The 26,211-nt window shown below is 47.6% G+C and overlaps 1 protein-coding gene across 1 annotated transcript in view; it reads left to right on the forward strand.

The window, feature by feature from the left end:
* The window catches only part of rad54b (RAD54 homolog B), a 98,979-nt gene that overhangs the window by 45,871 nt on the left and 26,897 nt on the right, over positions 1 to 26,211 (forward strand). Inside the window, exons 5-6 of the mRNA XM_085992652.1 lie at positions 18,311 to 18,518; positions 19,563 to 19,702. Coding sequence (XP_085848778.1) covers positions 18,311 to 18,518; positions 19,563 to 19,702 — 348 coding nt within the window. The remainder of the gene's footprint in view (positions 1 to 18,310; positions 18,519 to 19,562; positions 19,703 to 26,211) is intronic.

Consider the following 26,211-nt stretch of genomic DNA (forward strand, 5'->3'; position numbering starts at 1 on the left):
GGAAAAAGGGGAGTAAAAGAAAAGACAGCCATCCGTGGCTTAGTAAAGTAATAAAGGATAGTATCCGACTGAAAACAAGGGCATATAAAGTAGCCAAATCTAGTGGGAGGATAGAAGATTGGGAAGCATTTAAAAGCCAGCAAACAATAACTAAAAGATTAATTAAGAAAGGGAAGATAGATTATGAAAGTAAACTAGCAAAAAATATAAAAACAGATAGCAAGAGTTTCTACAGCTATATAAAAAGAAAAAGGGTGGCTAAAGTGAACGTTGGTCCCTTAGAGGATGGGACCAGAAAACTAGTGGTGGGGAACATGGAGATGGCAAAGACACTGAACAAATATTTTGTATCAGTCTTTACAGTAGAGGACACTAAAAATATCCCAACACTGGACAAACAGGGGGCAATGGGGGGGAGGAGCTAAAAACGATTAAAATCACTAAGGAGATGGTACTCAGTAAAATAGTGGGACTTAAGGCGGATAAATCCCCCGGACCTGATGGCCTACATCCTAGGGTCTTGAGAGAAGTGGCGGTAGGGATTGTGGATGCATTGGTGATTATTTTCCAGAACTCCCTGGACTCAGGAAAGATCCCGGCAGATTGGAAAGCTGCTAACGTAACACCCTTATTTAAGAAGGGAAGTAGACAAAAAGCTGGAAACTATAGACCAGTTAGCCTAACATCTGTGGTTGGCAAAATGTTGGAGTCCATTATTAAGGAAACAGTAACAGAGCATTTGGATAAACATAATTTAATAGGACAGAGTCAGCATGGTTTTATGAAGGGGAAGTCATGTTTGACAAATTTGCTCGAATTCTTTGAGGACGTAACATACAGGGTGGATAAAGGGGAACCAGTGGATGTAGTGTATTTGGACTTCCAAAAGGCATTTGACAAGGTTCCACACAAAAGATTACTGATCAAGATAAGAAATCACGGGATTGGGGGTAATATACTGGCATGGGTGGAAGATTGGCTATCTAACAGAAAACAAAGAGTTGGGATAAATGGTTTATTCTCGGGCTGGCAATCAGTAACTAGTGGTGTTCCGCAGGGGTCAGTGCTGGGACCCCAACTCTTTACAATCTACATTAACGATTTGGAGGAAGGGACCGAGTGCAACATATCCAAGTTTGCCGACGATACAAAGATGGGAGGGAAAGCAATGAGGATGACATAAAAAACCTGCAAAAGGACATAGACAGGCTAAGTGAATGGGCAGAGATTTGGCAGATGCAATATAATGTTGAAAAGTGTGAGGTTATGCACTTTGGCAGAAAAAATCAAAGAGCAAGTTATTATCTAAATAATAATAATAATTCAACTTTATTGTCATTGTACAATGAAATACGAAATGTGATCTTGCAAGCTCCCATGAGTCCAGTACAAATAACATTAACATTAAACGTAAATAGCACCGTCCTGGGAGAAGCAAAGCCGCTGCGTCTGTGCGCGCCGCCATTCCATTTCCACCATTCCTCCTGTCCAACAATCTTCAGCCCAATGCCCGGGCCTGCTCACCAGCTGCCCCTCCCGGGACTCCTTCCGTGACCACCTCACCAACCGCCCCTCCTCGGGGCTCCTTCCGTGACCTTCTACACCTGGTCTTCCCTGATGGTCACCCCTCCAGGTACTAAGCAGGCCTGGCTCTGCTTAGCTTCCAAGCCTTGCCAGTGACCCTGTCCCTAGTCCCAGGAACAGGGCTGGAATGGAGTGAAACTGCAAAGTGCTACAGTACAAAGGGATCTGGAGGTCCTGGTGCATGAAACACAAAAAGTTAGTATGCAGGTGCAGCAGGTGATCAGGAAGGCCAATGGAATCTTGGCTTTTATTGCAAGGGGGATGGAGTATAAAAACAGGGAAGTCTTGCTGCAGTTAGACAGGGTATTGGTGAGGCCACACCTGGAATACTGCGTGCAGTTTTGGTTTTCATATTTAAGAAAAGATATACTTGCTCTCGAGGCGGTTCAGAGAAGGTTCACTCGGTGGATTCCGGAGATGAGGGGGTTGATGTATGAGGAAAGGTTGAGTAGGTTGGGACTCTACTCATTGGAGTTCAGAAGAATGAGAGGCGATCTTATCGAAACATATAAGATTGTGAGGGGGTTTGATCGGGTGGATGCGGGGAGGATGTTTCCACTGATGGGTGAGACTAGAACTAGGGGGCATAATCTAAGTGATGCGCTATCAATTACTCATAAAAGACTGAGAGTTAAGAGAGTAACTAAAGGCTTTTATTAACAAAAGAATGAAGGTCTGCCTCGAGTGGTCGACCGGTCCAGAAATACAAAGGGCTGGGGAGCAGTCACCTTTATACTAGGACTTGTGGGAGGAGTCAGCCGAGGCATGTCCAGGCATGTACACAGTGGAATACAAACAGTGGTTTACCACATTCACCCCTTGTTTAAAATTGAGTCCGGCGGGGTGAAGTGTATTAAAAGTTAGTGTATTGGAGTCTCTCCGGAGGTCTTGTCTGCCGCTGTGATCGGCGTGGCGACGGCAGGGGTAGTGGAGCTTCCGGCGTCGAGTCCTGCGTAGGCTGTGGCACAGGCGTGTCGTCCTCGTAGATGTCGAGCGGGTCGCGGGGCCCAGGCCTGCCGTCTGCTGGGGCTGGATATCGGATCGTGGGGGGGGGGTGGTAGTGAGTAGTGGGTTACTGCGGCCCCCGAGGGTGCAAGGTCTCTTATGGAGACTGTGTCCTCCCGCCCGTCCGGCTATGCAATGTAAGCATACTGGGGGTTGGCGTGGAGGAGGTCGACCCTCTCGACCAGGGGGTCCATTTTATAGGTCCTCACGTGCCTTCTCAGTAGGACCGGCCCTGGGGACGTCAGCCATGGCGGTAGCGATGTCCCCGATGTGGACTTCCTTGGGAAGACAAACATTTTCTCATGAGGGGTGGCGTTAGTGGCAGTGCAGAGCAGTGACCGAATAGAGTGGAGCGCATCGGGGAGCACATCCTGCCAGCGGGAGGTTGGAAGGCCCCTAGACTTTAAGGCTAGCAGGGCGGCCTTCCAAACTGTCGCATTTTCTCTTTCCACCTGTCCGTTCCCCCGGGGGTTGTAACTGGTGGTCCTGCTTGTGGCAATACCCCTAGTTAGCAGGTACTGACGGAGTTCGTCGCTCATAAACGATGAGCCCCGGTCGCTATGGATATAGCTGGGGAAACCGAACAGGGTGAAGAGGTCATTCAGACATTTAATGACCGTGGCACTGGTCATGTCCGGGCAGGGGATGGCAAACGGGAAACGGGAGTACTCATCAATAATATTGAGGAAGTACACATTGCGGTCGGAGGAGGGGAGAGGCCCTTTAAAATCAACGCTCAGGCGCTCGAAGGGGCGAGTGGCTTTTATCAGGTGGGCCCTGTCTGGTCTATAAAAGTGCGGTTTGCACTCAGCGCAGACTTGGCAGTTCCTGGTCATGGTCCTGACCTCCTCAATAGAGTAAGGCAGATTGCGGGCCTTGATGAAGTGGAAGAACCTGGTGACCCCCGGGTGGCAGAGGTCATTGTGGAGGGCCCGCAGTCTATCGATCTGCGCGCTGGCGCAGGTGCCACGCGATAGCGCATCCGGGGGTTCATTGAGCTTCCCGGGCCGGTACAAGATCTCGTAATTGTAGGTGGAAAGTTCGATTCTCCACCTCAAGATCTTGTCATTTTTGATTTTGCCCCTCTGCTTGTTGTTGAACATAAAAGCAACTGAACGTTGGTCAGTGAGCAGGGTAAATCGTTTTCCGGCCAGGTAGTGCCTCCAATGACGCACAGCCTCCACAATCGCCTGGGCCTCCTTCTCAACAGCGGAGTGTCTGGTCTCCGGGCCTTGGAGGGTTCGTGAAAAGAAGGCCACGGGTCTCCCCGCCTGATTGAGGGTAGCGGCCAGGGCAAAGTCGGACGCGTCGCTTTCCACCTGGAAGGGGATGGATTCGTCCACTGCGTGCATGGTGGCTTTGGCAATGTCTTCCTTGATACGGTGGAAGGCTAAGCGGGCCTCTGCCGTCAAGGGAAAAGAGGTGGACTTGATCAGCGGATGGGCCTTGTCCGCATAGTAGGGGACCCACTGGGCATAATAGGAGAAAAACCCTAGGCACCTCTTCAGGGCCTTGGGGCAGTGGGAGTTCCATAAAGGGACGCATCCGGTCGGGGCCGGGGCCGATGACTCCGTGTTCCACAACACAGCCAAGGATGGCGAGGCGGTTTGTGCGGAATATGCACTTCTCCTTGTTATATGTCAGGTTCAGGAGTTGGGCGGTGCGGAGGAATTTTTCGAGGTTTGCGTCATCGTCCTGCAAGTCACGGCCGCAGATGGTCACATTGTCCAGATATGGGAAAGTGGCCTGCAACGCATTTTGATCTACCATCCGGTCCATCTCCCTTTGGAAGACGGAGACCCCGTTGGTGATGCCAAAGGGAACCCTAAGGAAGTGGTAGAGGCGGCCGTTTGCCTCAAAGGCAGTATACTGGCGGTCCTCAGGGCGGATAGGGAGCTGGTGGTACGCTGATTTCAGGTCAATGGTCGAGAAGATGCGGTACTTCGTGATCTGGTTGACCATATCAGCTATGCGGGGGAGTGGGTAGGCGTCCAGCAGGGTGTAGCGATTTATTGTCTGGCTGTAGTCGATGACCAGGCGCTGCTTCTCGCCGGTCTTAACGACCACAACCTGGGCTCGCCAGGGGCTGGTGCTGCCCTCAATAATCCCTTCCTTCAGGAGCCGCTCCACTTCGGTTTTAATGAAAACCCTGTCCCCGGCACTGTATCGCCTGCTCTTTGTGGCGATGGGCTTACAGTCGGGGGTGAGGTTAGCAAACAGTGGGGGGGGGGTGACTCTGAGTGTGGAGAGGTTGCACCTGGTGCGCGGCGGGCAATTTGGGAGCTGCTGGCTGCGGACTGTGAGTGGGGGTAGGGGTCCACCGTACGCCATCGTAACACTTTTAAGGTGGCACTGAAAATCTAACCCCAGCAGGACGGCAGCGCAGAGGTCGGGCAGGACCAGAAGTTTAAAATGATCGTACACGGTCCCGTCTACTATGAGTGTCACTACGCAGTAGCCGCCGATGTCCGCCGACTGGGACTCGGAGGCCATAGAAATCCGCTGGTGCGCAGGCAGGACTGGGAGAGAGCAACGCCGCACCGTGTCGGGGTGGATGAAGCTCTCCGTGCTCCCAGAGTCAAAAAGGCAGATTGTATCGTGGCCATTTACCTTAATGTCCATTGTGGAACTGGCCAGCTGGTGCGGTCTCGCTTGGTCCAGTGTAACGGATGCCAGCGTAGGGGTCGGTGTGTCGCTGCGGGTATCAGATGAGGCGGTGTTGGGGGCCTGCTGCGTTCCGGCTGTCGTCCAAGATGGCGGCGTCCATGATCCCCATGTGGCTGGAGGCGTCCAAAATGGCTGCTGTACCGGTGGTTCGCACATGGCCGGGGAGGCCCAAGATGGCGGCCCGCATGGCCCACACGCGGCGCTGCTGGGGTTCGGGGTGGCTTTGGCCCTGCAGACGTTAGCGTAGTGTCCCTTCTTCCCGCAGCCCGAGCAGATCGCGTTTTTCGCCGGGCAGCGCGCGCTGGGGTGTTTTGCCTGGCCACAGAAGTAGCATTTCTGGCCTTGGGGCACGCTGTCTGGCCTTGGGACACTGCTGCGGTAGTTGGGCCGTTGCTGGGGTGGCACGGCGCTATGAGGCGGTCCTACCGTGTCCCAGGCTGTCATTCCCCGCGGCGTCCACGGTGCAGAGGAGTAGGCATCCATGCCCCGGTAGGCTGCATCCAATGATAGTGCGAGTTCAGAGGCCTTGTTGAGGTCGAGGTCACTCTGCTCCAACAGTCGCTGTCGGGTGTAATTGGATCTGTGGCCCGCTACAAAAGCGTCCCGGATAAGTTCCTCTGTGTACACGGCGGCCTTTACATCCTTACGACCACAGGCCCGGCCAAGCACAGACAGTGCCTGAAGGTATTCCACGGTCGATTCCCCAGGTTGTTGTTTACGACTCCCCAGAAGGTGCCTGGCGTACACTTCGTTCACTGGGCGCGTGTACTGGTCCTTGAGGAGCTTGATAGCGTCCGCGTACGAGGTCGCGTCTTGGATGACCGAGTACACTCGGTGGTTCACTTTGGAGGTCAGGACATCCAGTTTGTCCTCGTCCGATTTGATTGCTGCGGAGGCGGTCAGGAATTTTTCGAAACACTTAAGCCAGTGAGTAAACTTGGTGGATGAGTCCGCCTCCCGATGATCTAAGTCCAGGCATGCTGGTGTGAGGATCTTCTCCATTATAAAAATTTTGCTAATAAAATTGATGCGCTATCAATTACTCATAAAAGACTGAGAGTTAGAAGAGTAACTAAAGGCTTTTATTAACAAAAGAATGAAGGTCTGCCTCGAGTGGTCGACCGGTCCAGAAATTCAAAGGGCCGGGGAGCAGTCACCTTTATACTAGGACTTGTGGGAGGAGTCAGCCGAGGCATGTCCAGGCATGTACACAGTGGAATACAAACAGTGGTTTATCACACTAAGAATAAGGGGCTGCCCTTTCAAAACTGAGATGAGGAGAAACTTCTTCACTCAGAGGGTAGTAAATCTATGGAATTTGCTACCCCAGAGAGCTGTGGAAGCTGCAACATTAAATAAATTTAAAATGGAGATAGACAGTTTCCTAGCAGATAAGGGAATTAGGGGTTACGGGGAGAGGGCAGGGAAGTGGACGTGAGTCTAGATTCGGATCAGCCATGATCCTATTGAATGGCGGAGCAGGCCCGAGGGGCCGTATGGCCTACTCCTGCTCCTACTTCTTATGTTCTTATGTGTAGGACAGACACCAATGTAAGAATATGGGCTTTTGAGGGTACTTGGAGGGAGTTGACATTGCAAGACAAGTGCCCATCCCGCCCGCAATCATGACGGTGGGTAAGAGCAGTAAGATGCTTCAGCATATTGACTCTAAGCTTTTTGTTAGAACGGCCGTTCTGCAAAATCTACGGCTTTCGGACTCTCAGGATGACGTATGATCACAAGTGGCCTTGTTATTGCAAAAACAAACTATTATTGTTAGAAGAAAGCAAGGAAAATAACCGGGAGACTCAGAGCTGTCTACAGCTTATCTCTTATATCTCTATGTCTGTGGGAATGTGCAAACTTTTGTAAGTCGTTGAAATATAATGAAATAATTCCCTTTTACTAATTTTCATTATTAAGCTTTGCTAGATTGCAGTTTAATATTAAGATTGCTAGTTTATACTTTTATTAATTTAGTTTTATTTCTTCTCTGTTAGAATTAGGGAAAAGTAATGTTAAATCTAGGTTTTAATTACAGTTAGAACTCTTCTCCTCAAGGTCCTGGGTTGCGTCATCAACCATGGAAACAGAAAACAAGCACAGAAAAAGGTTGTGCTAAGGCTAAAAAAAACAATTGAGAGGCCCAAGACCTGTGCTTGAACACAGACTTTGCTGTACCTATCATTGGATGGATTTTTCTGTAGTTCCAATTTTTGGGGTAGGGTTTTGGGTCATTCTCAGTGTAGACGGGCCAGGAAGGGCACCAGACTGGTGCAGACGCATATGTGAGTAGAAGGAACGAGGAATGGGCCGTGCCTGCTACAGGTCTAACTGTAATTAAAACCCAGATTTAACATTACTTTTCCCTAATTCTAACAGAGAAGAAATAAAATAAAATTAATAAAAATATAAACTAGCAATCTTAATATTAAACTGCAATCTAGCAAAGCTTAATAATGAAAATTAGCAAAAAGGAATTATTTGATTATATTTCAACGACTTACAAAAGTTTGCGCGTTCCCACAGACATAGAAAGAAATGAGAGATAAGCTGTAGACAGCTCTGAGTCTCTCGGTTATTTTCCTTGCTTTCTTCTAACAATAATAGTTTGGTTTTGCAATAACAAGGCCACTTGTGATCATACGTCATCCTGAGAGTCCGAAATTATGCAGTACAGCCATTCTAACAAAAAGCTTAGCGTCATTTAAGTCTTGCAATGTCTAGAAGGAACGCGGAATGGGCCATGCCTTCTACCCAAAGGACAATAACGAGTAATCTAATTCTCAATTGTACTTTGTAAACTGCTGCTCGAATATTGAGTGTATTAAGTCTCACTTAAATAAAAACATAACTGTTACAATTATGGAGTCAGCTTCGAACCATTGAACAGACAGTCCAAAGGGACTTCAAATTTATTACACCAAGAAAATAGAAGACATAAGTTTAAACTAAGTTGGCAGGAGGATGGGCACCAGGATGTAGCATTAGAAAGGAGAAACAAAGGGCAAAAAGGATTGGGAGAGACGGATAGCACTAAAGTAAGAAATAGTAAGGTATTAGGTGGGGTCAGACTAAGAGAGAACACAGGATGGTCTAAGATAGGTTTACAATGTATGTATGTGAACGCTTGAAGCATAGTAAACAAGGTTGGTGAGCTGCAGGCGCACATAGCCACATGGGAATATGATGTCATGGCAATAACGTAGACCTGGCTCTAAAAAGGGCAGGATTGGGTATTAAATATTCCTGGATATAAGGTGTTCAGGAAAGATAGGAGGTGGTGTGGCAGTATTGGGAAGGAAAGATAAGAGGTGGTGTGGCAGTATTGGTTAAGGAGAATGTTACAGTGCTAGAGAGAGAGGATGTCCTGGAGGGGTCAAGGACAGAATCTATATGGCTAGAGTTAAGAAATAATAGAGGTGCCATTACACTACTAGGTGTATTCTATAGGCCACCAACTAGTGGGGGAAAATATGGAGGAGCAAATTTCCTGAGAAACTACAAAGAGAGATGCAAGAACTATAGAGTAGTGATAATGTGGGACTTCAACTATCCTAATATAGACTGGAATAGTAATAGTGTGAAGGGCAGAGAGGGGGAAGAATTTCTGAAGTGTGTTCAGGAGAACTTTCTTGATCAGTATGTTTCTGGCCCAACGAGGCATTGCTGGATCTGATTCTGGGGAACGAGGTAGGTCAAGTGGAGCAAGTGTCAGTAGGTGAACATTTAGGGAACAGTGATCATAGTATCATAAGTTTTAGATTAGCTATGGAAAAGAACAGGGAGCAATCTAGAGTAAAAATACTTAATTGGAGGAAGGCCAATTTCAGTGGAATGAGAATGGATCTGGCCCAGGTAAATTGGAATCAAAGACTGGCAGGCAAAACTGTAATGGAACAATGGGCTGCCTTTAAAGAGGAAATAGTTCGGGTACAGTCGAGGTACATTCCCACAAGGGGAAAAGGTATGGCAACTAAACTCTGAGCTCCCTGGATGACGAAAGAGATAGAGAGTAAGATGAAGCAGAAAAAGAGCGCGTATGACATATGTCAGGTCGAGAATACACCTGTGAATCAGGCTAAATATATAAAGTTCAGAGGAGAAGTGAAAAAGAAAATAAGAGGGACAAAGAGAGGTTATGAGAATAGAATGGCAGCTAATATAAAAAGTAATCCAAAAGTCTTCTATAGGCATATAAATAGTAAACTGGTAGTAAGAGGAGGGGTGGGGCTGATTAGGGACCAAAAAGGAGACCTATGCATGGAGACAGAGGGTATGGCTGAGGTGCTAAATGAGTACTTTGCATCTGTCTTCACCAAGGAAGAAGATGCTGCCATAGACACAGTGAAGGAGGAGATACTGGATGGGATTAAAAATTGATAAGGAGGAGGTACTAGAAAGGCTGACTCTACTTTAAAGTAGATAAGTCACCAGGACCAGATGGGATGCACCCTAGGACGCTGAGGGAAGTGAAGGAAGAAACTGCAGAGGTACTGGCCATAATCTTCCAATCCTCCTTAGAAATATGGGTGGTGCCAGAGGACTAGAGAATTGCAAATGTTACATCATTGTTCAAAAAAGGGTGTAAAGTCAAACCCAGCAACTACAGGCCAGTCAGTTTAACCTCGGTAGTGGGGAAGTCTTTAGAAACAATAATCAGGGACAAAATTAACAGTCACTTGGACAAATATGGATTAATTAAGGAAAGCCAGCACAGATTTGTTAAAGGCAAATCGTGTTTAACCAACTTGATCGAGTTTTTTGATGAGGTAACAGAGAGGGTTGATGAGGGCAATGCGGTTGACGTGGTGTCCATGGATTTTCAAAAGGCATTTGACAAAGTGCCACATAATAGGCTTGCCAGCAAAGTTGAAGCCCATGGAATAAAAGGGACAGTGGCAGCATGGATACGAAATTGGCTAAGTGACAGGAAACAGTGAGTAGTGGTCAACGGTTATTTTTCGGACTGGAGGAAGTTATACAGTGGTGTTCCCCAGGGGTCGGTCCTAGGACCATTGCTTTTCTTGATATATATTAATGACTTGGATGTGGGTGTACAGGGCACAATTTCAAAATTTGCAGATGACACAAAACTTGGAAGTATAGTGAACAGTGAGGAGGATAGTGATAGACTTCAAGAGGACATAGACAGGCTGGTGGAATGGGCGGACACGTGGCAGATGAAATTAAACGTAGAAAAGTGCGAAGTGATACATTTTGGTAGGAAGAATGAAGAGAGGAAATATAAACTAAAGGGTACAATCCTAAAGGGGGTGCATGAAGAGAGAGACCATGGGGTATATGTGCACAAATTGTTGAAGGTGTCGGGGCAGGTTGAGAAAGCAGTTAAAAAAGCTTACGGGATCCTGGGCTTCATGAATAGAGGTATAGAGTACAAAAGCGTGGAAATTCTGATGAACCTGTATAAAACACTGGTTCGGCCTCAACTGGAGTATTGTGTCCAATTCTGGGCACCGCTCTTTAGGAAGGATGTGAAGGCCTTAGAGAGGGTGCAGAAAAGATTCACGAGAATGATTCCAGGGATGAGGGACTTTAGTTACGTGGATAGACTGGAGAAGCTGGGGTTATTCTCCTTAGAGCAGAGAAGATTGAGAGGAGATTTGATAGAGATGTGCAAAATCATGAGGAGTCTGGACAGAGTAGATAGAGAGAAACTGTTCCCATTGGCAGAAGGGTCGAGAATCAGAGGACACAGATTTAAGGTGATTGGCAGAGGAACCAAAGGCGACATAAGGAAAAACTTTTTTTACCAGCTAGGTTATGATCTGGAATGCACTGCCTGAATGGGCGGTGGAGGCAGACTCAATCACAGCTTTCAAAAGGGAGTTGGATAAGTACCTGAAGGAAAAAAAAATTGCAGGGCTACGGGGAAAGGGCAGGGGAGTGGGACTAGCTGAAGTGCTCTTGCAGAGAGCCAGCACGGGCTTAACTGGCTGAATGGCCTTCTTCCATGCTGTAACCATTCTATGAAGTTAGCACAGGAACAGTTAATTCTAGGAGCAGAACAGACAAACCCAAACAGAAACACTAATTGCAATAAGTATTGGAAGATGCACTAATGGCTTATGGAGGTAAACACATCGCTGTGTGCTACTGCACTGTACAGACCAGGATGGTCCCAGGATCCTTGGTCTAATTTAGCCGATTTCAGCTGGGGTAGAAATAACAACAACAACTTGTATTTATATAGCGCCTTTAACATAGTAAAACATCCCATGGTGCTGCACAGGAGTATTGTAAAAAAAAATAGGGACACAACTGCCCTCAGTGCTCTGGACTGGGAATGGGAAATATCAGCCAGGGTTCCTGCTCCTGATTTACTGTGCAGTGACCCCCACTGAAAAGTACATGTGTGAGGGCAGGAACCAATCCGGTGTAATTTCTCCCACAGTCAAATAGCCTGACAACACTCTCTGTCTAGGATCACGCATGAAGAATTGCCACTTAGGTGAGGAGGAGAGAAAGGGGAGAAAACTGCACTAAAAATACCAGGCCGACAACACACAGGCAGTCGAGCGGTCAAGATAGGTGTTCGAGTTAGAGCTGGATGTCATCAGTGTACATGTTGAACCTGTCTTCGACATGTCTTCGGACAATGTCGCTGAGTGGCAGCATATAGATAAGTAATAAGAGGGGGCCAAGGATATATCCTTGGGAGACTCCAGAAGTAACAGTGTGATGCATGAAGAGAAGCCATTGCTGGAGATGCTCTGGCTACAATTGGATAGGTAAGAGTGAAATCAAGCGAGGCAGTGCCACTGAACTGGACAATGGAGGAGATGCTGTGGCGAATTATAGTGTGGTCAACCATGTCAAAGGCTGCAGAGAAGACGAGGAAACAGTCACAGAGGATGTAATTTGTGACTTTGATTAGGGCCGTTCCAGTGCTGTGGCAGGCAATGTTCCCTCTTATTTTTTTTTCAGTGCACGGTCTACGCCCCTTGCACTTGAGAGAGCAAAAATGAGGGTCATACCAGGGGGAATGATTAGGGTGGGTGAGACTAAGGCTGTGAAATTCGGCACCTTGGCGCTGGTAGTTAAAGCTGGTTAGGAGAAAAAAATGGCGGCGGCCTCACTTACGTTCACTTCCGGCGTGGCCCGCGCTGTTCGCCATCTTGGTGAGGGCGATAGCGTGGGCGTGCGTACACTGGCAGTATGCAGAGTAGGCAGATTGTGACGTCGGCGTGTAACGTTGATTTGATACACAACCTGTCTTTTTGGACATCGCCGCTCCAATCAACGCCCTCTCCTAAACACACACAGCTGAACGAGGGACCACCCACCAGCGCTATTTAAAGGGAAACATCCAACTTGCAGGTAAGTTGATTATTTCTCTTGTGCTGGCTTTTGCAGAGTTTGTATGAATGCTGGGTTGCTGGAAGACATTTAACAAGTTGTTAAAGTGAGCAGAGAGTGCTGCTGGACGTTGGGAAGGCGTTGGCTGCTACTGGAAGGCCTCTGAGTACACCACTTGCTCCCAGTCATGGGGGCTATACTTGCAGTTCCCCTCACACTGCAGCATGACAGGGAGATGGAGCAGAGGCAGCAAAGTAAACAAGCTGCTCGCAGAGGAAGTGGGAGGAGGAGGGCTCTCAGCAGGAGGCCTTACCCACCTAGGGTCTTCAGGGAGCACTTCTACCTGCACCTAGGCCAGGAGCAGTGTATTTGGCAGCTCTGCTTCACAGAACTCTGCCACCTCTTGGAACCAGACCTGCAGCCTCAGAGCAGGGCAATGGCGGCTCTGCCAGTGGCCCTCAAGGTGACCGTGGCCCTAAAGTTTTACGCCAGCAGACCCTTCCAGGCTGGAACAGGTGACATAACAAACATCTTGCAGTTCGGCATCAATCGTTGCATCCGGGAGGTCACAGAGGCTCTGTACTCTAGGAGAAGGGACTTCATTGTCTTCTCTCTAAACAGAGAGAAGCAGGAAGAGTGCGCATGTGACTTTGCCAGTATATCGGGCTTCCCCTTGGTGCAGGGCGCCATCGACTGCACACACGTGGCTTTGGGAGCGCTGCATATCAATGCTAAGATGTACCATAACCGCAAAGGGTACCACTCCCTTACTGTGCAGTTGGCGTGTGACCGCGCCAGCACATCATGATGATGAAATCCCGGTATCCTGGCAGCAGCCATGATTCCTTCATCTTGCGCCAGTTCGCTGTGCCAGCAATCTTCCAGCCACCACGTCGAACCCAAAGGTGGCTGTGAGGTGATGAGGGCTATCCGCTCTACATCTGGTTGATGATTCCCCTCTGCAACCCCGCCACTCGTGGCCAGCAATCCTATAATGACAGCTATGCTACCATGAGGAACGTCATCGAGCAGACCATCGGGGTGCTGAAGCAACGGTTCCGCTGCCTTGACTGCTCAGGAGGAGCCCTCCAGTACTCACCGGAGTGGGTGTCCCAACTCGTGATGGTCTGCTGCATCCTCCACAACTTGGCCATCATGAGGGTGCAGTCCTTGCCACCACGGTTTCCGTGACTACTTCAGGAGGAGGAGGCAGCTTGCAAATCCACGTTCTGGACGGGCAATTCGTGAGCGCATCAACAGACTCTGGTTCCCCTGAATGAAACCCCAGATCCCCATTTCTCAACACTTCCCCACCTTGCCATCCCTCTACCATGGAACATCACAGCATCCTCTTGGCCACAATGTTGAAATGAAAGCCACCACAAAACAAACATTCCAAACATAATTTATAAATGATTAATTTCAAAACAACATTACAAGGTCAACTAATCACCCTTGTGCATTCCCTTAGTGTCTGTCTTTCATGTGCCTTTGCCTGTTCTAGTGCTCCTACGAAGTGCTACCCCAGTGGCTGCAGCATGGCTGGTGGAAGGCTGCTGTCTTTCCATGAGGGAGACTTCAGATGGCCTTGCAGGACGACCTCGAGCAGCTCTGGGCCTAGAAGGTCCGGCTATAGACTGCACTACCTCATCATGGACGGCAACATTTTGGACTGGCTGGCTGACGGGCAGTGGTGAAAGTATGAATGCTGTCATCCTGAGTGGGGACAGCAGGTTTGAGCTCCATGGAGTCACTGCCACTCCCCTGGGCCGGCGCATCAGCAATCCCAGTTGGAGGACAGATTGCTGGACTGCTGTGAGACCCTGCAAGCCCCTATCCACACTTGTAAATGCAGCCACAATGGCAGAAGTCTGAACTTACGTGGCAGCAAGCTGAGTCTGCATGAGAGCAGTCTCAACTTGTGTGGCAGCAAGCTGAGTCTGAATGACAGAAGTCTGAGCTTCCATTGCTGCAATCAGATGTTGGATCGCATCCGCTTGTGCTGCAATGGAAGCTGAGACATGTCCCATCACACCCTGAATCATGGTTGGGTCCAATGTTCCGGTAACTTTTTTACAGGCCGCGAGGCCCATTCAAAATACCGTACATGTATGTTTTTTCTATTGAAAAGCCGGCTGTGCGGACCTCCTGCTGTGTTGCGCGGCCGCGCAGCTTACAGGTAACATTGGTTGGTCCACAAGTGCTCTAATGAAGTTGCCCATCACTTCCATCCTGGAAATCATGGGCTCCAAGCTCTGCGCAAAGCCCTGTGCAAGGTTGGAGCTGGACTCCGCCATGCTCCTTGACAGTGACAACAGGCTCTCTGGCAGGCCTGCCATTGCACCAAGCATTTCTGTGTGCATGCCCATCACCCTTCTTCTGAATGTCGCCCCATCAAAGTCCCCATCTGACTCCTCTGCAGCAGAACTTGTGTGCGACCTCGGCCCCTGGCGGAGCTGGCACCTTGCTACCCTTTCCTCCTGCCCGATGACTCACCACGTGCAGAACCTCTAAAGTTCGCACAGTGCCATTTTCTGAGCTGGTGCCTGGGAGTGTCAGATTGAGTGACAGTGTCTCTTCTCTATCACTCTCCCTCTCTTGTTCATGCGCAGGCTGGGCTGGTTGGTGTTCTTGGGTATCTGAGAGAAAGGCACAAGGGTGGGGTTGTGGTGAGGGGAGTGGCGGAAAACAAGATGTGCATGCTTACACCATCAGCAGCTTGTAAGTAAGAAGAGATTGTGGGATGAGGGGGAAGTGGGATGTGAGAAGAAGGATTAGGTATGAACATCCCGTCATCATCAATGCTTTCAGACTCTTTTGGGGGTTGTTTTCTTTGGAGCAGAGGAAGCTGAGGGGAGACCTAATTGTGGTGTATAAAATTATGAGGGGCCTAGATAGAGTGGACAGGATGAACCTATTTCCCTTAGCAGCGAGGTCAGTAACCAGGGGGCATAGATTAACGTAATTGATAGAAGGATTAGAGGGGAGTTGAGGAGAACTTTTTTCACTCAGTGTGGTGGGGGTCTGGAACTCACTGCCTGAAAGGGTGGTAGAGGCAGAAACCCTCATCGCATTTAAAAAGTACTTGAAGTGCTGTAACCTACAGGGCTGCGGACCAAGAGCTGGAAAGTGGGATTCGGCTGGATAGCTGTTTTTCGGCCGGCACAGGCACGATGGGCCGAATAGCTTCCTTCTGTGCCATAAATTTCTGTGATCACCATGGCCCCTCCAATGATATCCATAACTGTCTCCTCCAGTTGGGTCAGGTTCTGCAGCCGTGCCTGCCCCCTGCCTGTTAGCTGCTGCTGGCGCTGGTTATGTGTCATCTTGGCCTACAGGAGAAAGGAAGGTGTGTCAGTGAGTGTGGTACAGTGTTTGGATGATGTGCCTGTCATTGTTGAATAGCTGGCACTGTGTGCAAGGTGTTAGATGTGGGTGTGAGGCTTGCAACAGTGGCAAGTGTGTGAGGGTGAGGTGAAGATATGATTGTGAGGTACGAGTCGTGACTGATAGCAATTGTTGGTAGGTGAGTGATGGGGTGTGGTGCATTGAGCAGTGTGTGAGGCTAGTGGTGCAGTTGTTAGGATACGGCATTTGAAGATGCATTCACTCACCTTGAGGTCATTAAACGTCTTCCGGCACTGGATCCAGGTCCTGGGGGAAAGACTGGTGGCACTGACTGCTTTAGCCATCTCCTCCCACTGCCTTCGTACAGTCTGTCTGGAGGGCCTCATGGCCCCCTGAGGGTAGAGGGCCTGTCTCCTCCTATTGACCCCCTGCACTAAGGCCTCCAGTGCTGCGTCCAAGAACTGAGGTGCCTTTTCTCTGCCCTGTTGCGCCATTGGTACCTTCCCCTTTCCTTAGCTGCACTGACAATGAGGTGCTTCTTTCAGAAAGCACCTCCCCTTTAAGAAGTGGAGACAGTGTTTCACTCTGCAGGCAACCTTTAAATAAAGATCACACTTCCCACAAAATTGGGTCCCCTGCTGAGCACTGACCCAACCAGCAGTGCGTTCAGCGCTTCAATCATGTTAATTAGCAGGCAGCACGAATTTCGCATGCTGTCTGCATTACTTTCAATGGCAGATCGCACATCGCGATCCCCACGCCCGTTTTCAGATCTTATCAAATTTAGCCCCCTAAGAGTTTTACTGGAGATGAGGGTATCAAAGGCAGAGTTGAGGGAGTGATTGAGCAGAATTTGTACTGCAGCTGCAGAGGTATTGTGGTGAATGGAGAGCCAAAGGCTAGACAGTTGGGAGTTTGAACACGCAATTATAATTCTACAGTGCAGTAATAGTTCTATAACACATTCATAAGTTTTTACCATTCTCTATATAATTGCCTGCTTTATTGTGTAGATTTTTTTCCACTGAAGTGGGCATGTCTTGATTAAATATTACATTTATGTACATGATTTGATGCTGTATCATCCCATATGCCTCAGATAGGCAATAATGACAACAACAACTTGCTTATATAACGCTTTTATTGTAATAAAAACATCCCAAGATGCTTCACGACAAAGTTTGACACTGAGCCACATAAAGAGATATTGGGACAGGTGACCAAAAGCTTGGTCAAGGAGGGTAGCGAGGCGGAGAAGTTTAGGGAGGGAATTCCAGAGCTTAGGGCCTAGGCAGCTGAAGGCACGCCTGCCAATGGTGGAGCAATGAAGACAGAAAAAGAGAATGCAGCAGGTGGAATAAGGAGATATGTTGGCAGAATTTGAAGGGGAAATTCAATAATGAATCTAGTGTTGAGTTGTATTGACGTACCTGAATTAGCACTTGAATGAGTCCACTCCTGAGATAAGTCTCATTTAAATTACAAACTCTCTGCATTTTCACGTATATTGGCATTAAAATTGTCAACTTCACAGGCTTGCTGGTATGCGAAGTGGAAGAATTCGTACTGCAGCAATATGTGTTGCTCTAATAAGAACATAAGAAATAGGAGCAGGAGCAGGCCATTCGGCCCTTCGAGCCTGCTCCGCCATTCAATGAGATCATGGCTGATCTTCTGCCTCAACTCCATTCACCGGCCCTATCGCCATATCCCTTGATGCCCTTACTAGTCAGAAATCTATCGACTTCTGTTTTGAATATACTCAATGACTGAGCCTCCACAGCCCTCTGGGGTAGAGAATTCCAAAGATTCACCACCCTCTGTGTGAAGTAATTTCTTCTCATCTTAGTCCTGAATGGCCTACCCTTTATCCTGAGGCTGTGGCCCCTGGTTCTAGACTCCCCAGCTAAAGGAAACATTCTCCCAGCATCCATCCTATCAAGCCCTGTAATAATTTTGTAATAAGGTTGGCAGTGGCGGGGGTCGGCGGGGGGGTGGTTGCCTATCAATATTCACCTAAAATAATGCTGATCAGAAAATTTAAACTAAAATATTGGGGCAGGGTAGAGGGAGATTTATCTGCATCTGATCCATACTAAAGCTGACTTGAGAGTGCTTGATACTGGCATTGGATGCCCAAGATGGAAAAAATGATTCATTCACTAGCACTAACATTCATCACAAAAAATATAGTTTTAACCTGAGGCAACATTGGCACACAAGTTTAAAAAAAAAGTTAACCATGATCTAGTGGTGAGGAACGATAGTGACCTCCAATAAAACCATCCAGTCATGGTACGAAGTAAAATATTGCCTGCATGTTGGTTTCTTTGCTCAGCTCTCTACACATTTTATTGACTTGTTTACTTATGTATTTACTTTGAAGGACCACAAAGTGGAAGACTTCATCAGTTCTCCATTGTACTCTGCCCTCATCATCAGCTATGAGATGTTGTTGCGGTGCCTGGAACAAATTCAAAACTTACAATTTAACCTGATAATCTGTGATGAAGGTCACCGTTTAAAAAATAGCTCAATTAAGACATCCACAGCAATTCTTAGCCTCTCTTGTGAGAGAAGAGTGATCCTCACTGGTAAGTTGTCTTTAAACTATTGTACCATAACAGGAAAAAATTACACGGGCATAATATTCCGAGCAACCACACAGCTGAGTTGACAGTGTTCCCCTTTTAAGCTGCACAACTCTTTTTTTTCTAGATTGAAACTTATATGCTATAATATAGCACTGCCTTGGTGAGGGAGGAGGGGTCACACTGGCTTTGGAGGCAGACCTGTGACATAAATTAAGCAACGTACATGCCACTAAAGGCACGGGACACCATCCTACAGCCTGACTTTGCTTCCTTCCTCTGGAAAAAAAGCACTGCTGTTGGTTGTAAATGTAAATAGCTTATCTAAGCAGCACTAGATGCTGCTGGTTGATGTTTTGTTTTGGTCCATGCAGATTTTGATATTAAAGAAGATCTTCAGCCAGAAATGTAAAGTAGCCATCAAAAATATGCCAGTGGCAGAGTGTGCAGCAAGTAGCCAGCTAGTAGTTTGTTCTCAAAGTTCCAATCCCTCTTGCCGGCAGCCCCTCTCAATCAGTAACATCACTTGAATGGCTCTTGATGTAAGCAAGCCCAAAATTACAGTTTGTTTCTGGATAGCAAATGTAAAGCCTTTTTTAAATGATGACATCGATATCAAGGGAGATCTTTGAACATAAAGCACTTGACCTACACTGTCCTTTCCCTTTGCGTCTCAGTCTTGACTGGCAAATTTAAAAAAAAATCCAATCTGGTAGAGGCTGTGCAGTTTGTTGTGTTTCTGATGGACAAATGATTGCCAGATATGCTGGCAACCAGCTTGGCCAGCATTCCCAAATCTGCTGCTTCGGAACCTATGAGTGTGAGCTGGCATCATTACCAAGAACAGACTGTCCTCTTTGTTATGGCAGCTGTGCAGGTTGTCTCAATCTTGTGTTATCTGATCTAGATCATTAATGTAAAACGATAAATATGAAGCCTTCACAAGTTAATAGTGCGTGCATGTTTACTCTATCATTGTAAAGTTTTGTTTTTGTTCTATCATATTTAAATAGTACATTTTTTTTTCAATGTGTGTGTTGTTTGTAGGTACTCCCATACAAAATGATCTTCAGGAGTTCTACTCTCTAATAGAATTTGTCAATCCAGGAATCCTTGGATCATCTTCCACCTACAGAAAGATTTATGAGGAACCTATCATCAGGTCTCAACAGCCCTCTGCAACAATGGTAGGAAATAATATTTGTTTTTTAAACTGAATGTGTTCCATGTGTAAACTGCATTTCATGATTCCCTCTCTTCTGAAAACATTGACTCATGTTTGTTAGATCCGTGTGTTAATGGAGACACGGAATGCAGGAGTTGATTTAACAAGTGTTTACTGAACAAAGTCTGGAGGTGAACTAACAACACAAGACGCTACACAGGCTTATATGCCCGAGTGGTCACTACTGGTACTACAGTATACAGGGGCTTCAAAAACATAGTTCCTCTTAAAGGTACATACACTACAATTCCTCCCCTTTTAGATAAATAGTACATAACATTTTAAGTAATCATTAAATAACATTTTTACAAGAACAATAATATACACATTTGCTGAAGTTAATCAATTACAAATTCAGTCTCTCTGGAGGCTTCCTGACTCGGTCCGGATAACGCCTCGGTGGTGTAGTAGGTTCTTTTGGCAAGGTCGATTCGGCTTCAATGCTAGTGTCGGGTTCATCTGGTTCCAGTATCACCGGATCGGAGGTAGATACTATGGGTATCTCTGCTTCATCACTAGGCGTATAGAGTTGTGGTGTAGGTTGTCCTTTTTCGGATGACTCTATGATCTGGTCAGCATGGCGCCTTATTATGCTTTCTCCAATGTCCACGGTATACATCAGCGGTCCTAGTCGTGTGCAAATAGTTCCAGGCTGCCATTTCTCGGTACGGTAGTCCCGGGCCAAAACTGGTTGACCTATCTTGAAGGTTCTAGTTGGCCTTTCATTCATGCTTTGAAATTGCCGGTTCTCTACGTCCCTTCTGACGTTTGGCTTGACCAAATCCAGCCGGCATCTTAGTCTTCTATTGAAAAACATCATGGCGGGGGTTTGGTTTGTAACCACATGTGTTGCATTCCTGTACGCAAACAAGAAGTTATCTACCTTATGTTGTAGATTTATGTCTTCATTACCCATGGCCTTTATGGCCTTCTTGAAGGTCTGGACAAACCTTTCAGCCAATCCATTGGTGGCGGGATGGTATGGGGCGGACGTGTAGTGCTTAACCCCATTGTTTTTTAAGAACTTCCTGAATTCTTCGGATACAAATTGCGGTTCATTATCAGAACAGATCTGTTCAGGCAGCCCATTCCTGGCGAATATGGTCCTTAATACTGTGATGGTTTTTTTCGTGGTGGTGGAGGACATCTTTATTACCTCTGGCCACTTGGAGTGTGCATCCACCGCGATTAAGAACATTGAGTCCATAAATGGACCAGCAAAGTCGATATGTACCCTTTGCCATGGAGATGAGGGCCACTCCCATGGATGTACAGGGGCTTGTGGTGGGGCGTTTTGGACCTTCTGGCATCCTAGACAGCTCTTGGTCATTTCTTCGATGTCTCCATCGATACCTGGCCACCACACAAACGCTCTGGCTAAGTTCTTCATTTTCACTCCACCCAGATGCCCCTCGTGAAGCTCCTTTAGCACTCTATCCTTGAGTTTGGGTGGAATCACCACTCTGGATCCACACATCAAGGTTCCTCGGCACACTGACAGCTGTTCTCTTCTTTGCGAGAATGCTGGCAACAGTGGTTCGCCATGTGCTGGCCATCCCTTCATCGTTAAATCGTAGACTCGTGAGAGAGTCGGGTCATTTCGCGTTTCCTTTTCAATGGTAGAATTTGTGACCGGTAGACATTCCACTATGATCGAGTGGAATATCTCCACTGGGTCCACTGTAGGCGCCTCTTGCACCGTTGGCAACGGTAGGCGCGATAACCCGTCAGCATTCCCATGCTGTTTTGTTCCTTTGTACTCTATGTCATCTTGGTGTGCCCCTAGGAAAAGGGACCACCTCTGTAGCCTTTGCGCTGTCATAATGGGAACGCCCTTTTTAGGGTTGAATATGGAGACGAAGGGTTGATGGTCAGTCAACAAGGTAAACTTTTGTCCGTGTAGGTAATGGTTGAATTTCTTCACCCCCCACACCAGGTTGAGTGCCTCCCTGTCGATCTGGGCATAGTTACGCTCAGCTGAGTTCAATGAGCGTGACGCAAAAGCTATCGGCCGCTCTGAGCTATCAGGGAATCTATGCGATAATACCGCTCCCATGCCATAAGGGGATGCATCGCACGCCAGTCTGATTGGCAGTGATGGGTTGTAATGAGCCAACACTTCCCTGGACATGATCAAGCCTTTGCATTTATGGAAGGCACGTTTAGTCTTCGCTCCATTTCCAAACTACTCCCGTTTGTAGCAGTGCGTTAAGTGGGTGCAGAACCGTCGACAAGTTTGGTAAAAATTTATGATAGTAATTTACTAATCCCAGGAACGACCTTAATTGTGAGACATTTGCAGGCGCTGGGGCCTTTACGACCGCTTCAATTTTTTCAGGTGACTTATGCAACCCTTCTTCGTTAATGACATGGCCACAATATGATATTTGTTTCTGGAAAAATTCGCATTTGGGGCGATTTGCTCGTAGGCCCCGTTCTCTCAGCCTCGTGAGCACCTGCTCCAAGTTGGCAAGGTGCTCGTTGTCGTTTTCTCCTGTTACAAGGATGTCGCCTAGGTAGTATTGAGTCCCCGGAATCCCTTGCAGGACTTGCTCCATAGCTCTTTGCCAGATAGCCGGAGCTGATGCCACTCCGAAAACCAGTCGATTGTACTGGTACAGGCCTTTGTGTGTGTTTATCGTGAGATACTTTTTAGAGGCCTCCTCAACCTCCATCTGTAGATATGCCTGTGCTAAGTCAATTTTGGTGAAACGTTTCCCTCCGGATAGTGAGGCGAAAATATCTTCTATCCTCGGAAGAGGATACTGTACCGTGTGAAGAACCGAGTTTACAGTCACCTTGAAGTCCCCACAGATGCGAACTTTTCTCTGTTCTTCATATTTATCATTATTCAACGTTTTCTTCATGACCGGGACGATGGGTGTTGCCCACTCGCTCCAATCTACCTTGGATAACACGCCTGCTTTTTCCAAATTCTCCAGCTCTGCCTCGACGGCTGGACGAATTGCGTATGGCACCGGCCTTGCCTTAAAAAACTTGGGAATTGCCGCATCTTCCACTTTTATTGAGGCGGTGGCGCCTTTCAGGGTTCCTAGTTCCCGTTGAAACACTTCTTTGGCGTTAGCCAAGATTTCTTTTAATCGTCCAGGTATGACGTCATCATCGTTTTTTTTCTTACTGGTCACCGTCAGTGCCTGAATGGAGTGCCAGTCTAAACGTATCTTTCTGATGCATTCACGTCCCAACAACGACGGACCACCATCTTGCAGAACGTATAAATACAACTTCTGTATTTCCTTGCCGTTGTATACAACAGGCACCCTTATTTTCCCTCTGGGGTATACTGTCTGCCCTGTATATGTCTTCAAGACAATGGATGTGTCTTTCAAAGGTATATGCGGAAATAACCGCTCGTAATCCCGTCGACTCATGACGGTCAGAGCTGATCCTGTATCTAGCTCCATTTTGACTGGGGACCCCGCTATCGTGAGGGTAACCCAAATGGTCTGGTAATCTTCTTTGGCAATTACATTATGTAATTTGAGACAGCTTAGTCTCTTGTTTCCGGAGTCGCTATCGCTCTTCTGGTCTTCGGAGCTACTGTCCGTCATCATTTGTACCTTTCTGTACTTTTCCTTATTGACCTTTTTACTGTCAGCGGATTTCTTTCCAGATCTGCATACACGTGCAATGTGTCCCATCTTTCCGCATTGCCTGCATGCTTTGTCCTTGAACCAGCAGTCCTTCTGGTCATGGGTGGATCTGCCGCAGTGATAACATCTCTCGAAACCCCGTGTCATTTCATGGGTGCCGAAGTCCTGTGGCTTTTGCTGTATCTCTGCAGCTCCTCTTGCTGCTGCTTCGTATGATACAGCTACACTGAAAGCCTTGTCCAGTGTCAAATCTTTCTCAGAAAGTAGTCTTTTCTGTGTTCCTTCGCTTAGGAGACCGCAGACGAATTTGTCTCGTAGAGAATCTGCCAGTCCTGCCCCGAATTGGCAGTGCTTTGACAGCTTTCGTAATTCGGTGAGGTAATCAGCGTTACTTTCATTCTTGTGCTGATTCCTCCTGAAGAATTTGAATCGTTCCGCTATCAGCAGCAGTGTTGGGTTTAAGTGCTCCTGTAAGGTATCAACAATCTCCTTAAAATTGTTGTCCATCGGTTTGGCTGGAGTGATCAAGTTTCGTAACAGCCCATATGTCCTTGCGCCCATCAGATTTAGAAGTACCGATGCCTTTTTATCATCCGCTACTTCATTCGCCTTGCAATATACCTCCACTCTTTCCACATATGTGGTCCAATCTTCTATATCACTATCGAAAGCAGTAATATTGCCAGTCTTCGGCATCTTGAAAATCTAAAATGGCGCTTCCCGCGCTTTTCTTTCTTCCCCGCTGAGTTATGATGGCGCCTCCCGCGCTTTCCCGCTGCTGCCAACGCTGTACTCCGCGGTTCCCGTTGCGACCTGCAGCTTTTCGCGGTATTTCTATTTTTTTTCATATATCGCTTCAATAGTTTCTCCGTTACTTGGAGAACCGTTCCCGTCGTGGAGCGGACCCTCTGGGACTTTCCCCTCCCTCTGCTCGGTCCGAACGCCGACCTGCTTTGCAGCACCGGCCGCGCCCTGAGTGCTCCACCCTCTCTCTCTCTTTGCTTCTGCTTCCCGACTCGCTGCCCGGCCCCATTGCAGAGCCACCCGATCGAGCTCTAGCCCGCCGCAGCCCAGGAAGGATCAGTGCACTACCTGCCACCAGCCCGTTTAGCTGGGGAAACCACAGACTGGAGACCAAGCCTGGCCCTCGTTTTCGAGTTTCTTCGAGTTATTTTATTTTATTTTATTTTATTTTATGGCTTCGACCTTCGTCTGAGGAATCGATCCCCTTGAGGTGCTGCCGAATTGCAGGTAAGTTCGTTTCTAACTCGTCGCCACTGTTAGATCCGTGTGTTAATGGAGACACGGAATGCAGGAGTTGATTTAACAAGTGTTTACTGAACAAAGTCTGGAGGTGAACTAACAACACAAGACGCTACACAGGCTTATATACCCGAGTGGTCACTACTGGTACTACAGTATACAGGGGCTTCAAAAACATAGTTCCTCTTAAAGGTACATACACTACAATGTTGGGGAATAATTCTAGCTGCCAGTAGTCCTCATCAGCTCTCCCAAGAAGCCATTCTTTCTGCATGAATTCAGAATGTGGAAATCAGCAGGCTGTTTAACAATGGACAGCATCACAACTGAGCCAAATACTGCCTTTATCGCGCATCCACATAGGCAAACTTTCCAGCAAGTCACTAAATAGGAGGCAGCAGTGGGAATTTTGATTGCTTACATTTCATCTTCCTCACCCAGGGCATTGAGGCCAATTGTAAATGCAGAACAGCTGCCTTTTCTGAGATCCATCTCAGTACAATATAGGGGTCCAGCCTGGAGCCCCAGGTCAATATGACTCCGTTCTATGCTCGGAGGTTCATTTACCCACGAAGCCATCAGGGGAGCTCTTAATTTCATTGTTAAGAGACAGTAAGGCCCATTTTTCATACAACCACCCGCCCCCTCCCCCCCCCCCCCACCCATTTGGGTACAAATCGGGCACTGCACGTCCAAAGTGTGCTGCATCTAACCTGAACCCATCTGTATTTCCAGGTATAGGTAATTACCATAAGCCTGAGGCATCTCTGCGCGGAAATGTGCCTTGGCAGTGCCTTGAAACTAGGGAGGAAAGCCAACTGCTGGCTTCAGTGCATTTGGATGCTGTTCAAAAACAGCAGCAAGAAGGCCCCCACCTCCTATGCCCAATCTGAATAGACTGGGCACAAGGTGTAAAACTTACTCTCCATGGGCACCTCTACGTTTAAGAACATACAAAATAAGAGCAGCAGTAGGTCATATGGTCCCTCGAGCCTGTAAGAAAATCATGTTTAGCTAAACCTAAAGAATTTGCTTGGCTAAGAACATGGCTGATCTTCTACCTTAACTCCACATTTCTGCCCTTCCCCATACCCCTTGATTCTCTTAGTGTTCAAAAATCTATCGATCTCAGTCTTGAATATACTGACTGACTGAGCATCCACAGCCCTGTGGGGTAGAGAATTTCAAAGATTCACAACCTTCTGAGTGAAGAAATTTCTCCTCATCTCAGTCCTAAATGACTGACTCCTTATCCTGAGACTATGGGCTGGATTTTGTCAATGGGGCGGGACTGCTGGTTGTCGGGTTTCAGTCCCGCCCCCAATGACATCTAGCCAACCCACGCTATTTTCCCTTGATTGACCTTGTTAAGCCCGCCTTGCGAGCTTAACAGGGGAAAGCCGGTGACAGAAGACGTCAGCGTATGACGTTTCATCTGTCAAAAATGACAGATGAATTGTCAGCGTTTGACAACTTAGAGAAACTGTCAAACACTGACAATCTCTGCTCTATGGTGAGCCCTTGCACTGAAGGCTCACCAAAACCTTTTTCCTCAGCAGAAATCAGATGGCTGCTGCATCTGAGAATGCAGCAG

This window comes from Somniosus microcephalus, chromosome 7 (genome assembly GCF_052327205.1).
Source record: "Somniosus microcephalus isolate GS21.2 chromosome 7, FLI_Smic_1.0, whole genome shotgun sequence".
In the NCBI taxonomy this organism is placed as follows: Eukaryota; Metazoa; Chordata; class Chondrichthyes; order Squaliformes; family Somniosidae; genus Somniosus; species Somniosus microcephalus.